This window comes from Uloborus diversus, chromosome 6 (genome assembly GCF_026930045.1).
Source record: "Uloborus diversus isolate 005 chromosome 6, Udiv.v.3.1, whole genome shotgun sequence".
NCBI lineage: Eukaryota > Metazoa > Arthropoda > Arachnida > Araneae > Uloboridae > Uloborus > Uloborus diversus.
In genome coordinates this window covers 82157078-82173518 of record NC_072736.1, presented here as the reverse complement: position 1 = coordinate 82173518, position 16441 = coordinate 82157078, and the positions used below count along the sequence as shown (strand labels likewise).

The following is a 16441-nucleotide window of genomic DNA, read 5'->3' as shown; positions in this document are numbered from 1 at the left end:
TTTTTTTTGCTGTGGAAAAAAAAAGAAAACATTCTAATATTAAGGATGTTTCTGTAGCTTACCGTCAAGTACGCAAAAACAAGATAAGTTTCTTTTTGCCGTTTTTTACTTTCTTCTATATCTAATACATAGAAGAAAGTATTGGATTCGTGCAAATTTTCGAATTTCGAATTTTGACGGATTCGAACGTTTTGAGGTGTGCTGAGTCCATTTCGACTATTTTTGGAAAATGTCTGTCTGTCTGTGTGTGTATGTGTGTGTGTGTGTATGTATGTGTGTGTGTATGTGTGTGTGTCACGTCTGTGTGTGACCAGTTTTTTGTGGCCGCTCTACAGCAAAAACTACCGCATGAAATCGAACGAAATTTGGTACACATATGTGCCCCTATGTCAACTTGTGCTCATTGGTTTTTGGCGCGAATTCCTCCAAGGGGGGTGGAGCAATGGGACGTTTTTTGAGTTACGCGTGATTGCTATTCCTCAGGAAGTAACTGGCGGAATCAGACAAAATTTGGTCCATATGTTGCCATTAACAGGAACAGGTGCTGATTCAATTTTGGTGTCAATAACTCAAACGGGGGTTCAGCTATAGAACGTTTTTTGTCGTCAATTGTGACTGCTGTATCTCAAGAAATAATGAACAGAATGAAAGAAAAATTTATCGGCAAGTAGTCCTTAGTGGGTATAAGAGCTGATTTTATTTTGGTGTCAACAGCTAAAAAGGGGGTAGCGCAATCGCCCGTTCTTTTTTTCCATTGTGAGTGCCCTATCTCAAGAAGTAATGCTACGTTCTGGTTGAAATTTGGAATATATGTGAATCTATATGTAAACAGGCTTTGGTTCAATTTTGACGCCAATCGCTCCAAGGGGTGTTGAGTTTTTTTTTTTTTTTGAATAAAAATAGCTTTATTAATGCAACAATAAGAAAGATAAATCGTAATAGATTGTCGTCTACGTATTTCTCGTGATTTTAATTGAATGGAAATGATCGGAAATATTATCTCAATGATTTAAAATTTTTAACTGTTGCCATCTTATGTTTGTTAACAAATAAAATATTTGTAATTAATTCAAGCAAGGCTTTTAAAATAACTTTCAATTTTCGCTCTTTGCTTTGCTTTTGCAATAATTCAGACATTGGGATGGTCGTCAAGTTTTTGCATGTGTAATTTTGTTTTTGTTGGGAATATTGCTTCCTCGTCAAACATGGGGAGGGATCACTAAAAAAAAAAAAAAGAAAAATATAGAAGAAAGTTTCGTGATGGCCACAACATACTAGTTAAATTTTATTTTTCTTAATTTCCTGCTTAGACTCGTGATTACCAACCATTTTGTAAGCGTGGACCCCCTCATAGATTGACTGACACCAATTACTCCCCCCCCCCTTTTGTTCTTGAAAAGTTGACGCTTTCTGCTTGTGAACATCGATGTTGTTGAAAATATAAATGCCAAATGTACGAAGCAAAATCTACATAATAAAACAATTTTGCCCAATACTTCTGAAACTGAAAAAAATGATGAAAGTACTTTTATGTTTTTTACTTTCTTCCATATCTAATATATAGAAGAAAGTATTGGATTCGTGCAAATTTTTGACTTTCGAATTTTGACGGATTCGATCGTTTTGAGGTGTGCTGAGTCCATTTCGACTATTTTTGGAAAATGTCTGTCTGTGTGTATGTGTATGTGTGTGTGTCCGTGTGTGTGACCAGTTTTTTGTGGCCGCTCTACAGCAAAAACTACCGCATGAAATCGAGCGAAATTTGGTACACATATGTGCCCCTATGTGAATTTGTGCCCATTGGTTTTTGGCGCGAATTCCTCCAAGGGGGGTGAAGCAATGGGACGTTTTTTGAATTACGCGTGCTTGCTATTCCTCAGGAAGTAACTGGCGGAATCAAGCAAAATTTGGTCCATATGTTGTCATTAACAGTAACAGGTGCTGATTCAATTTTGGTGTCAATAACTCAAACGGGGGTTGATCTATAGAACGTTTTTTGTCGTCAATTGTGACTGCTGTATCTCAAGAAATAATGAACGGAATGAAAGAAAAATTTATTGGCAAGTAGCCCTTAGTGGGTATAAGAGCTGATTTTATTTTGGTGTCAACAGCTAAAAAGGGGATAGCGCAATCGCCCGTTCTTTTTTTCCATTGTGAGTGCCCTATCTCAAGAAGTAATGCTACGTTCTGGTTGGAATTTGGAATATATGTGAATCCATATGTAAACAGGCTTTGGTTCAATTTTGACGCCAATCGCTCCAAGAGGTGTTGATTTTTTTTTTTTTTTTTTTTGAGCAATCACGATTGCTTATTGTTTTCATTTGATCGTTTTTGGTGTCCGTGCCTTTTTCAACTTGGACCAGAAGCCTTTGCAGCACCACCGCCCACCGTCCTCTGCTGGCGGCGCGGCGCGGCGCGGGTGCTCCGGTTTTGAGCTATCCGCTTCTCCTGGTCGGAGGCGTCCATGTCCTACACACACGCACGTTCACACACACACACACACACACACACGACTTCACCATAGGCGGATTTACGGGGGTGCCAGGAAGTGCGCCGCACCCCCAAAATTTTTGGTTGGACTTTGAAAAAAAATTAGTTTAGTATATTTCACTCAGAAACGCAGTTGGGGGAAAAACATTCATAGCTGCTATACTAGTAAATTTACTTGAATCCAGTGTAGATATCACTACACGTCGCTAGTGAAAGTAATTTTATCCATTTGGAAAAAAAACCTAATAAATAATTTCATGCAAATAAAGAAACTTCTCAAACAATTTATTGTTCAGTGCTGTGTTATTGTATAGAATAATTGCATGTTCTGTAATTGAGTGTTTATTCGTATATCAATACAAGTTCTTCTATTTTAAAACAACAATGGCTAATAAAGTCCAAAAAAAAAAAAAAAAAAAAAAAAAAAAAAAAAACAAGACTATTGCAAGAAACTTGATCAATAAAATCTACACCGAAATCAACCGAAAAAAAATCAATTTTAAGGTAAATAATCTAAAATTTTTGAAGGAGTACTTCTGGACATTTTGCTGCAGTTGTGCATCCAGGGGGGGGAAGGGGCACAAGACTGGTGACCCTCCCCACAAAATGCTGAGTAGATGTTTAAAAAAAAATCCTTATATATTATTTCTGTAGCCTGTTTTTGGTTTCTACGCCAGACTTTCCTCAATTCTTGATTGATTTCTTTGATTTACGCCTTATTTTAAAGCTTATGGTGCTGGCTACTGACGAAAAATAGACCCACGGTCTAAAAATTGTTTTTTTCAGCCAAAAAACCTGTTTTAAAGAACCAGAATAAGGTTTTCGGTTAAACATATAACTTTAATTTGCGCCATGACCGGCAGAGCTGAATAGCTTGATCGGCAGAGCGTTCTCTTCGTAACCAGGAGAATGCGTGTTCGGGCCCACGTCTGGACAATCTGCAACAAAAATTAGAGAAATATCGCGCATTACATGAACACTTAGTTAAGTGAATACCAACTATGAAGGAATAGAATAAATGAGAAGGAAACGCTCCTTGCTGATATGAAACTTGAATGGACTTTGTGCTAAATTACTTCTGAATCGTACGTTTTTTTTTTCTTTTCTTTTTAAGCTTTGGCTCTGGTAAGAAAATTAAAGCCTAATGTAAGCGAAAATATAAGTAACAGGTTTAAGATTTCAGACAACAATAGAATTGTTTTTTGTTCAGAAAAAAATAATAAATCGTATATTGAAATATATATTCTTCTAATGAGTTTTTGACTCTTTGTACAAATAAAAAAATTACTACCTCAATTTGAAGGGTAAAATATATATTTTTTCTTCTTTTTGCAAAAAAACAAATAGCTTATCACATTTTTACTACATTCGAAAAGTTACGCTTAAAAAAGAGCATGGTTCAATTTATTTTGTATTTTAACCGTGCTGTTAAATGATAAACACGTGCTGCAATCTAAGTCATAACGGTTCAAGCAGCCTGCGGTAACAAATTGTAAAAATTTTCAAGAATAAAAAAATGTTTCTTCAATATCTTATCTTATATATTATTCCCTTCTAATTTTAAAACTTATCAGGCTGGCTAATGAAGAAAAATGGACTTACGGTCGAAAAATCAAGTTTTCGAAAACGCCCCTTGCTGTTTCAAATTTTTGATGCTGCCTGTAGTTCTTATGCATTTTTTAAAAGCAAAGTTCTAATGAAGTTTTCCATTTTTTACGTCGCTTTCGGCAAAAAAAAAAAAGCCTGCGTGTGTGTTCATATTTTAATAAAGCTTAAAAGCACTGGACTTAGTTGTTCGGTTAAATTGATAAGTTTTTTTCGGTACTGCGTTCGGCTATAAACTATCTGAACTTCGGGCAAGTTTGGGCTGTCCGATATAATATCAAATTTATATTAGTACTACGCATTACATGTACTCATAACATACAAACGTAATAAAATAAATGCAGTGGGAATGCTACTTGGTTTTTCGACTCCTTTATGCAGGCTACAGTTATCATTCGGATAAGTTGACTGTTAATCGAAGGGTGTTCTTCCTTTTTTTTAAGCTTTGACTACATCCAGACCACTCAGCATAATGTAAGCATAAAAAAGTATTAGATTTACCTAAAGGAAATCCTTTTTGTGCAGAAAAACATTTTCATTGTATGCTGAAATGTAGATGTTTCTAATAGCAGTGTTCGACCTTTTGTACAAATGAAAAAATACTACGCCGAATTAAAACTACGAGTTTCACCCAGTAAACCTTTAATTTTTTATTCGCGCGAATACGATATAAAGCATTAAAATTATTATCAACTTCATTAGCATGAAATCATTTTCTACTCTGCTTTCTGCTGAAAAAAAAAAAAACATTTTGTCTACGTTCGAAAAATTACACTTAAAAAACGGACTCAGTTCAACTGGTTTTGGTTTTGAATTTTTAGTGTTCGATTAAAAGAGAAACATGTGCGGGCATTTAAACCGTAACTGTTAAAGCAATCTTCTATGTGAAATAGTTCAATATTCAAAAATAAAAACACTTATTTTCAATCTAATTTATTACTTCTCTAGAATGTTCGTTTCAATCGCTACGTGAGATGTTCGTCATTCTTTAATCAAATTCCATGCTTTTCGAATAATTTTAAATCGTATCATGCTGGTTAATGACAAAACATAGAAGCATGATCTAATTATTATTATTATTATTATTATTTTTTTGGCAAAAAGCTTTTTTGCTGTTTTTTACTACGCATTCCTTCAATGAATAGCTTTCGAAAAGGAAGGAGCAATTGCTAGGTTTGTTGGGATGTCAGGCTGTTAATCAGAATGGCGCCAATTCGAATCCGTGCCAATAAATATCTCTTTAATGTTTCTTTTTTTCCCGTCAAATCCTCACATGGGCAGGACTGTATTTGCCACAACCTGTTTTTTTTACATGCACAATTATTGCTTTTTCACGAGTCACTACTCAGCCACACTTTTAACGATATTTATGTTTGAATTGAAAATATGTACGACCAAAAGGTGAGCGATGATCACATTATCACAACGTTGTATTTAACGAGGTTTTCTTACTGATGTCTTTAATTTACATGCCTTCTCTTCTGCGCTTCCTTTTTTTTCGGTTCTTCTTCATAATGTTCTTCCTTTGAAATTCTTAAAGAGCGAAATACCTTATGAAACGATTCGAAGCACAGTGCGGAGTTCCGCACGGGTCGACTAGTATTCTTTATTATTGAAGAGAAGAAAAGATCTTTTTTTGGGAAAACGCACTTATTTTACGAAAAAGAAAAAGAATGTTGGGAAAAAATCTTAATTTCTCTTTCAAAAAGAAATATTGACATACAGCTTCAGATTATTGGCGGCGAATTATGTGCCTTCTCGCACAATCCTCTTTTTTTTTTTCATATCTCCCCCTGCCCTTTTTTTTTTCCTATTTCGTTTTCATTTTTTCTATTAGTCCTCAAAATGTTTTTTCTCCAAAGCCCTTTCTCCAGTTAAAGTTATTACAGAGTACCTCAAATTTCGTTTCTTAGGCTTCACTTTCGCAAAATTTCCAAAGAAGATCTTCTAATCACCTAAATACATCGAAAATCGTTTATAATTGCGTTTTTAAAGCTTCAGTTTTGAAAAACTGCAGTGTCCCTAACGTTACCAAATATGATCTTACACTCATGTGTTACTTACACCATGTAACTTACACCATGACTTTAATTTTAGAAAACATTCGAACAAGGGCCTATGACCCCCCCTTTCTCTATTACCATCAAAGAGTGTTAATATTTTGGTTTTGAAAACTACTATTTCGAAATATTTAAGTGGGATAATCCTTTTTTTTTAATACCATGGATTGTTGTGGAAGAACTTCATTTTTAGGACTTCAATTTCGAAAAATTTCCAGGGGAGAGCTCCAGAACACCCTTCCGGTAACAGCATCAAAAATTGTTCTCCGTAGTAATTTTGGAACTTCAATTATGAAAAGTTAAAGAGGTAGCATGGGGGAGGGGAGGGGGTTACGTATTTCTACCTGCTTTTCAACAAACGATTGGAGACAGTCTATGAGTCTCATTCATAGCCCAAACTATAAATATGGACTATAATCACATTTATAAGACTAAACTTTCTAAACATAGCCTTGGAGCCACACGTCTTTTTCTTGCCTCTAAAATATCACCAAGAACTGTAAAACTGCGTTTTTAAAACTACTATTTCAAATTTTTTCTGGGGCGTGAATCCCATTTCAAACCAGTAGCTAGATTCACCCATTGCTTCTAATATCGACTTTCGTTTAAGACTTTTTCTGCAGTTTGAAATATTAAGGATTGCCCATAGGCGTGCGCACGGGGGTCCATTAGTACATAAAAATGGAAGTTAATACGAAAGTGGCTAAAATTTTACATTTTTAGGTTCACTAATTTTTTACCTCATACGTTTTAAAAATGCTTTTTTACTCACAATATTTGAAAATTTTCCTTAAACGAGCAAGTATGGGAGCTTTTCCAAGCACAATTTCCACCTCCTGGTACAGTGGTACCCCCATTTCTGAAGCCCTGCGCACGCGTATGGGATTGCCCACCCCCTAATCTTACTAAATATGGTTTACATCGCGTTTTTTAAACTTCAAAGTGTGTCCCGCCCTAAAATTATTTTCTGATTTCGCCACTGCCTTGTTATTCCGGGAATACCCCCCCCTCAGGTCCCTGTTATTGTTGCACCCCCAAATATTTCGGCCTAAATCCGCCTATGGACTTCACACACACCTACGTACATACACACAGGTCTACGCACACACACAACTATGCTCAAGTAACCGCCCAGGAGGAGAGGCAGACTTAGGGGGAACAGTAGCCGTTTCTAGAAACAATAACTCCAATGAGTAGGGTCCTGTCTCAGTTCGTGATTGCGAAAAACATATTTTGAATTCAAAATTCCAGAACTCAAATTATTATTTTATTTTATTTTTATTTTATTTTTTTTTTTGAGCAATCACGATTGCTTATTGTTCTCACTTGACCGTTTTTGGCGTCCGTGCCTTTTTCAGCTTGGACCAGGCCTGCAGCACCACCGTCCACCGGCGGCGGCGCGGCTAGTCCTGAGCACTGTCCCCCGAAATCCACTTTTGCTGGGCGGTGGCGTCCATGTACACACACGAACGCCTACACACACACACACACACACACGAACGCCTACACACACACACACACACACACACGAACGCCTACACACACACACACGAACGCCTACACACACATACACACACACACACACGAACGCCTACACAGACACACACACGAACGCCTACACACACACACGCACACACGAACACCTACACGCACACGCACGTACACAACACTCACTCACACACATGCATACATACACTTACGCACCCACGCACCCACACACATGCGCCTACGCAAACACACACGCTCGTGATTGCGAAAAACATAATTTGAATTCAAGATGCCAAAAATTCAAATTAATTTTTTATTTATTTATTTTTTATTTATTTATTTATTTATTTATTTTTTTGCGAATAAAAATAGCTTTATTAATGCAACAATAAGAAAGATAAATCGTAATAGATTGTCGTCTGCGTGTATTTCTCGTGATTTTAGTTGTATGGAAATGATCGGAAATATAATCTCAATGATTTTAAATTTTTAACTGTTGCCATCTTATGTTTGTTAACAAATAAAATATTTGTAATTAATTCAAGCAAGGCTTTTAAAATAACTTTCAATTTTCGCTCTTTGCTTTGCTTTTGCAATTCGCAAATCCAACGAACTATAGGGGGTACTGCAGTCACTGACTAATGGCGAACGAAAAAACTAAAACAAACGCATGTGGTAACGAAGAAAATGGTAATAAGTCTAGTAAATTTTGTTCGTATGCATGATTTTTTCGCTTTATTCTTTTTAAATTAATTTTCAAAGTCTTGTTGATATTTTGGCCCACGTAGAAAGAAATGAGAATTCAAGAAGCATTACTACACGTTAGAAATTGATGCAAATTACGCAGTTCGTAGTTCGAAGCAGCCATTTCCACGATGTTGAATTATTTATCAATTCTTGATAAAACTAAATAATAATTGTGGCCTGACAAGAATAACAATTAATGCTAGAAAATTCAATATGACATTACAAATTATTATCGAAAGAAGATGATACTTTTTTTGCCTTGCTTGACTAGGGCTTATTATTTTGCATTTGTAGCTGAGTTATTTCTCTCGAATTCCCGAATCGGTTAATTTAAAATTTTTCTGTTTCGATTTTTCTAATTTCTGAGCTACGATTTAATTGTGTCATGTTATGCGAATCATCAACAAAACTCTCACGGATATATGGTGGTAGTTTTCTTTTCAGTTGACTGACCATTATTTCTTTTTACTTATCGAATTCTGTAATCTTACTACCATTTTATTCCACTCATGATAAAAATTAAAAATGGTTTAACTAAAAGCGCGAAATCTCGCCAAGGATACTTAGCTCGCACAATACTAAAACTATAACCCTAAACAAATTTGGCGAAACCTTTCAGCTGAGAATAAAAGCAACAAAATAAATTCTTTCTCGGTTAAACATTTTTCATTTCGTTCTACGATAATATATTCACGAAAAAATTTTGCATACTGTCTATTCCAACTAAATGCTGCTGTAAAACATGGTTTGTTAAATTAATTTAAGATTTAAAAAAAAACATATTCTTACAAATTCACACAAAACAATAAAATTTTTACCTGGTATAACGTTATCTAAGTTTGTTAATCCATAGTTTTCTGCTGTTAACGCGCTTTCACCATTTCTCAATCAAATCACTTTTTAGAGGGAAATAATGAAAACTAACATTATTTTGAGGAGCTCGAACACTTTCTGTTGCTGAAAGCAATCCAAGACATATCGATTGCGTTAATAAATACTGAGAACAAACTGCCTATGTTTAAGTCAACAGACTTACGTGGAACGCAATGTGGCAATGTTTTAGTTTTTCTGGCAGTTTTGTAAATCACCGCAAGGTAGCGTATTCGAGCGCTGGAGTTGCATTGGGATGGTCGTCAAGTTTTTGCATGTGTAATTTTGTTTTTGTTGGGAATATTGCTTCCTCGTCAAGCATGGGGAGGGATCAGAAAAAAAAGAAAAATATAGAAGAAAGTTTCGTGATGGCCACAACATACTAGTTTTTTTTTGGGGGGGGGGCACCATTAGGGCTCCCACTTTACTTGACCCGCCTCTGCTTCCAGTAGTATTTGTTATGCGTTTGCCATAAATTTATGGATTACAGTTAAACGAAACTCTCATTTAGGTGCAGAGTCCTTGGTAAAATCTGGAGCTGTACCTAAATTGGTTGAAAGAATACCGAAGGAACCAGATCACATTTTGGTAAGTTTTGAACTTAAACTCAATAAGATAAATATTTAAATTTTACAATTTAAAGAAGCCTGGGTTTTACGGTTCGAAATTTTAATTCACATCCTAAAGCGGGAAAAAAATAGTCTCGTCATCTTACCCTACTTTCTCCAAGCTAAAATTGCCATTAGAATCAAGAAAACAGTCCCAAAATAGCGTCAAAGATACAAATCCCAATTGGAACACAGTTCCTGAAAATCCCTATTAGAGTGAGAACATCAGGCCCTTAAAATCCCCATCAGAATGAAGTCAACAGTTCCCAAATTACCCGTTAAAATGCCGATCTGAGTGAGGACAACATATTTTAAAAATCCCTTCATTATTCCTATTAAAAACAGATTTTTACCCATTTGTATGAGGACAATAGTATGCAGAACTTTGTATGAAGAAAAAAAAACATTCCATCAAACTCCCAATCTTTGTATAAATAAAACACGAACTCAAAAACTATATACTCAGAAGTTACCGGACCGATTTCGTTGAAACTTTCTGAGTTCGTCTAGATTAATGCTGAGAAAGTTTATAGGTCGTTTAAAAAAAATGGATGTTTCTACTCAAAATAATGATCGTATCGTCTCAATTTCGGTTTCGTTCGAAAGAACGGAAAAAATACAACTTTAAAACATTTTCTACCCAAGGTAAATACCAACGGAGCCGGTTAATTAACCAATAGAAAAGTTATAAGCATTTCAGTTAAGGGAAAATCAACCACAGGCAAGACCTTGTGGGTACCGCTTAGATAAGTAAAAAAAGTAATTTTGTTCTTTCATCAGCAGATCTACATCTTAAATTAACGTGAAACATTTGGCTATGTTTTTTCCAGCATGTTCTACTTCAGACTTTGCATGCTTGTTGCTTGGTAGATGCTAGCAAGTGTCTGGATTTTAATGCTGTAGAAGCTGTTGTTCCACTTCTCGAAAGCGCAGACGTTACAGTCCTAGAAAAAGCCGCCACAGTCATCAAAGATCTCACGTAAGTTTGTAATTGAGAACTTTTAGGTACTTTTAATATTTTTTGAAACTACTCTTTTCGCTACTGAGGGGAGCGTACCTTGTTATCAACCTAACGCAGATGTATCTTTCTATCTTTTTACCAAAAACGTATCAGAGTGTGGAATTCTATTACGCAAATTTACCTTCTGATTAACTAACAAAAGAATGTTTATGGAAAAATTGTTATGTCTTGATTTTAGGAGCTCCCTCTCTCCACACACACACACAAAAAAAAGGAGAAAAATACTTCTTAAGATATCCTCCCCCTAAAAATTTCAATGGCGGCGTAAGACTTGGTTCGTCATACTCACGAACTAGTCGGCAAAAGCACGTTTGTAGTCATGCAGAAAGAATAATCTGTTTTCTACAAAGTCGAGTAAATTTTGAGTTGAACGTTTTGAAGCTTATAGTGAGCAAATAATGCTTAGTTACGAAAGAACAAATGTATAAAAATTAGCAGAATTTTATCTTTTTTACTTTCTTCTACATCTAATATATAGAAAAAAGTATTGGATTCGTGCAAATTTTCGAATTTCGAATTTTGACGGATTCAAACGTTTTGAGGTGTGCTGAGTCCATTTCGACTATTTTTGGAAAATGTCTGTGTGTGTGTGTGTGTGTGTGTGTATGTGTGTGTCTGTGTGTGTGTATGTGTGTGTGTATCCGTGTGTGTGTCACGTCTGTGTGTGACCAGTTTTTTGTGGCCATTCTGCAGCAAAAACTACCGCATGAAATCGAACGAAATTTGGTACACGTATGTGCCCCTATGTGAACTTGTGCCCATTGGTTTTTGGCGCGAATTCCTCCAAGGGGGGTGGAGCAATGGGACGTTTTTTGATTTACGCGTGCTTGCTATTCCTCAGGAAGCAACTGGCGGAATCAAACAAAATTTGGTTCATGTGTTGCCATTAACAGGAACAGGTGCTGATTCAGTTTTGGTGCCAATAAATCAAACGGGGGTTGAGCTATAGAACGTTTTTTGTCGTCAATTGTGACTGCTGTATCTCAAAAAATAATGAACGGAATCAAAGAAAAATTTATCGACAAGTAGCCCCTAGAGGCTATAAGTGCTGACTCTGTTTTGGTGTCAATAGCTGAAAAGGGGGTGGCGCAATCGAACGTTCTTTTTTTTATTGTGAGTTCCGTATTTCAAGAAGTAATGCTACCTTCTGGATGAAATTCGGAATAAATGTCAATCCATATGTAAACAGGCGTTGGTTCAATTTTGGCGCCAATTGCTCCATGGGGGGCTTTTTTTTTGTGTGAATAAAAAAAGCTTTATAAATGCAACAATAGGAAAGGTAAATTGTAATAGACTGTCGCCTGCGTATTTCGCGTGATTTTAGCTGCTGGAAAATAACCAGAAAATCGCGATGATTTAAAATTTTTAACTGTTGCCATCTTGCGTTTGTTAACAAATAAAATATTTGTAATTAATTCAAGCAAGGCTTTTAAAATAACTTTCAATTTTCGCTCTTTGCTTTGCTTTTGTAATAATTCAGACATTGGGATGGTCGTCAAGTTTTTGCATGTGTAATTTTGATTTTGTTGGGAATATTGCTTCCTCGTCAAACATGGGGAGGGATCACTAAAAAAAAAAAAAAAGAAAAATATAGAAGAAAGTTTCGTGATGGCCACAACATACTAGTTTGAGAATTATATTTGCATGAACTGAAATGTTATTAAATTTTTTTGTACGTTAAAAATAAATCCAAACTGCAATGCGACGGGGCAAGTTTACGCGTTGACGTCTGAATTCCTTTACGCACGTTCTTACTGTGTCTTACTTCTACACGTGCCCTGACGCTTTTTCCTCTCCGAACTGTCTCAAAACTTTTTAGTATTTTCAGGATATTTAGTTTTGAAAATCACTATTTAATTTTTAATTGAGTTACAAATTCGTATCATTACAATTATCTAGTGCTGTTCAGTCATACTATTCAGTCTGTAATAAATTTGCTTTATTTTAACGACTTTAAGACATTATGTTCAAAACATTAACAGAACCACGTTAGGTGTCAAAATAAATATGCGTAAACGTGCTCCGTGTCCGGGGCAAGTTTGCGCAACTGACTCGGACTCAAAAAAAAATTTTTTTTTAATTGTTAAGAACACAACTGTGTGAGCAACAACAAATTATACCAATTTTGACTCCATTAACTGCTTTCTAAAACCGCAATGTCTAAAAGTTCCTAAATTAAAACATAAAATTTAGAAAATTCGTTGAAAAAAATCCGCGTAAACGTGCCCCGGTCACCTCTACATAAAATTGTGAGTTTTAGTAAGGAGTCCGAGAGGGTAGTGAAACAATGGGGGGGGGGGGAGTTCCTTCAGTCAAAAGTAGTACTTTTTTAGTCTCTAAAATTGATAGAATAAGCAAAAAATAAATAAATAAATGAATAAAATAAAATAAATAACATGGAGGGAGAAAAAACTTTCATTTTCCCAACGCTTAATTTTTAATTAATTTTTTTAAATGTCCGATTTCGAAAATAAGGCGTGGTCTTTATGACGTCACAAATGATGTCCTTTGGCGCATCTTTCTATCGCGTTTTCACGTTATGATAATCAAGAAGCGAATTAAATATTGCGCTCTACGCTTGCTATCAACCATATCGTTGCCAGTACACGCAAGTAAAGAAGCGAATTAAACACTGCGCACTGCGAATGGCAACAGTGAGTGGTAGTTCATCATTTGTGTTGTCATCGGCAGAAGCGTAAACAATAATAGTGCACCGATTAAAAGTAATTTTTTTTTTTTTAATTAAACTTGGTCAAATTACTTAAAAAATGGTTAAATCCTATGTTTTTGCATGCTCTTTCAGAATTTTTTTTTTTTTTTTTAAATTTTGGAAACGACCCCATTGAAACTCTTTCAAAGACATATGAAGTAGTGAGAAGCAAAGGGATGCAAGTAGCAAAATTAAAAATTTGAAGATAACCAGTACAAATGCTAGGTGAACCTCTCCTGTGTCTTTGGGCAAGAGATGGTACTAGTATCCCACGTAGGGTGCTGCTGCACGGCATGATTTAGAAAAAAATTTCAATGAAAGTCTACCTAGGATCTGATCTTGAAACGCGTTTTGCTCGAAACTTAAAATAGTCCACTTACATCCCTTTGCTTTTCACTGCCTCATATGTATTTTTCTGACGTGTTAATGATAATTTTTGGTATTTTTCAGAGTAGAAGCAGAGGGTAGAACTCGAGTTTTGGAAACAAAAGCATTAACACCTTTGCTAGATTTATGTGCTTCAGAAAATGAGACTGTTCAAGCAAAAGCTCTTGCCGCCGTAATGATGTAGGTTCTTGTGACATGTTAAATTATTTACATTTGATACAGAGGTTCCCAAACTCTCTTGAGTCCAGGCGTCTTTTTGGAATTAGAGAGTTATTGAAATTGACTAAAGAAAATGCACAATACTATCTAAACAAAAAAACTCACTATATTAACAAAATATTTACAACTCAGAATAACAAATTTACAAATCGGACTCCATAAAAGATCATTCTTCCGTGTTCCATCAATTCTATCTATTTTATTTCTCGCGGGCGTTGATCGTCTGCTACGATCAACGCCCGCTGTTGCTAGGATATCCACCAGTCACATGGTTTGGTTTATGAGCAGCAAAAGGGTTGCCATAGCTCGGTCTATTCTTATTATTAGTGTATGGTTTAGGGTTATAGTTTTAGTATTGTGCGAGCAAAGAAACCTTGGCGAGATTTCGCGTTTTTAGTTAAACCATTTCTAATTTTTATCATGAGTGGAATAAAATGGTACTAAGATTACAGAATTCGATAAGTTAATAGAAATAATGGTCATTCAAACTGAAAAAAAAAACTACTACCATATTTCCGTGAGAATTTTGTTGATGATTTGCATAACATGACATAATTAAATCGTAACTCAGAAATTAGAAACATCGGAACAGAAAAATTTTAAATTAACCGATTCGGGAATTTGAGAGAAATAACTCAGCTACAAATGCAAAACAATAAGCGCTAGCCAAGCAAGGCAAAGAAGTATATCATCTTCTTTTGATAATAATTTGTAATGTCATATTAAATTTTCTAGCATTAATTGTTAATCTTGTCGGGCCACAATTATTATTTAGTTTTATCAAGAATTGATAAATATCGAATTCAACATCGTGGAAGTGGCTGCTTAGAACTACGAACTACGTAGTTTGCATTAATGTTTGGCGTTTAGTAATGCTTCTTGAATTCTCATTTCTTTCTACGTGGGCCAGAATATCAACAAGACTTTGAAAATTAATTTAAAAAGAATAAAGTGAAAAAATCATTATTAGCATTTTCTTCGTTACCACGTGCGTTTGTTTTAGTTTTTTCGTCCGCCATTAGACAGTGACTGCAGTGCCCCCTATAATTCGTTGGAGTTGCGAATAGCCGATGATCGAGTAATTTGCGAGTTTCAACAATGAAACTCGCGCCACTGCATGATAATTTTATAATATATTTTGGTAAATGTTTAACATGCAGGGAAAGTCTTCATTGTGACAAGGCTGAACTCGATCCGGTAACTTAACTGCTTTACTGGTAAAACTGCGTCATTTCAGGGGAATGAATGGTCGACAATGAACGGTACCTACTGGAGTTTAGGGTTCTTCCACTGGAGTTAGGGTTACAATTTCGACTATCAAAATATCAGTAAATAGTCAATGGCTTCGTTCAAATGTAGAAGCAATTTTCACCCGTCATAACTTAACGGCCGATTTTGTAGTTAGATTAAATAATAAGATTATAGGAACTCGAACTCAAACACACACACACACACACAAAGAAGAAAAAAAACTAAGATGCTTGAAATTCGAAATGCTCGCAAAAATACGAGGTGGATCTCTGAAACGATACCATCAGAACTTAAGTTATCCAATATTAGGAAATTGCTAAAAACTTTTCGAATCAAAGTACAACTTAGACGTGCAGCAAGTTCAATAGCCCTCATGTTTGTTCAGAAATAGGTGTTTTTATATACTGCCATGGACAGGTAATTGACTGTATCTGCAGGAATTAGTTTTTGAGATATTTGAAGAAACGCGTTGTGGATTCAATACTTAACAAAGGGAAATATTGGAATTAGACGTTCTTTTCAGCAGAAACCAAATAAGCAAGCTTGTACAACAAAGCTAACGTACAATAGATGACGGGGGAAAAAAAAAAGAAAGAAATATTTGCAATTATTACCTTTTACGTGCAAACGGTTTTCTCTGTTTTATCCTAGATGCTTCATTTTGAACAGACGACTAAACACTCAATTTCTTGTTATCTCTGAACCTATTCGTTACTTTTTTTTCTTTATAGGATTGCTAATGAGACACCAGCGAAATTTATGGCCATAGAAAAAAAATGTATAGAAAAAATTTTACCATTGACGATTAAGTCGAATATGGAAATACGATTGAACTCCATAAAAGTATGTATGCATTTCTTCTCGGAGAATAAAATGCAGAAATGTTCCAGAAAATAAAACAAAGAAATTCTTCAGGAAATGTTATAGCTTTTCACTTCAGCTTTTTTCCGTACGACGGAACACTTAATATAACTTACATTATGAT

General features: G+C 35.4%; 1 protein-coding gene across 1 annotated transcript in view; it reads left to right on the top strand.

Moving 5' to 3' along the window:
* The window catches only part of LOC129224840 (uncharacterized), a 42746-nt gene that overhangs the window by 14875 nt on the left and 11430 nt on the right, over positions 1-16441 (top strand). The window contains exons 4-7 of the mRNA XM_054859386.1: positions 9772-9848; positions 10699-10847; positions 14050-14166; positions 16188-16299. Coding sequence (XP_054715361.1) covers positions 9772-9848; positions 10699-10847; positions 14050-14166; positions 16188-16299 — 455 coding nt within the window. The remainder of the gene's footprint in view (positions 1-9771; positions 9849-10698; positions 10848-14049; positions 14167-16187; positions 16300-16441) is intronic.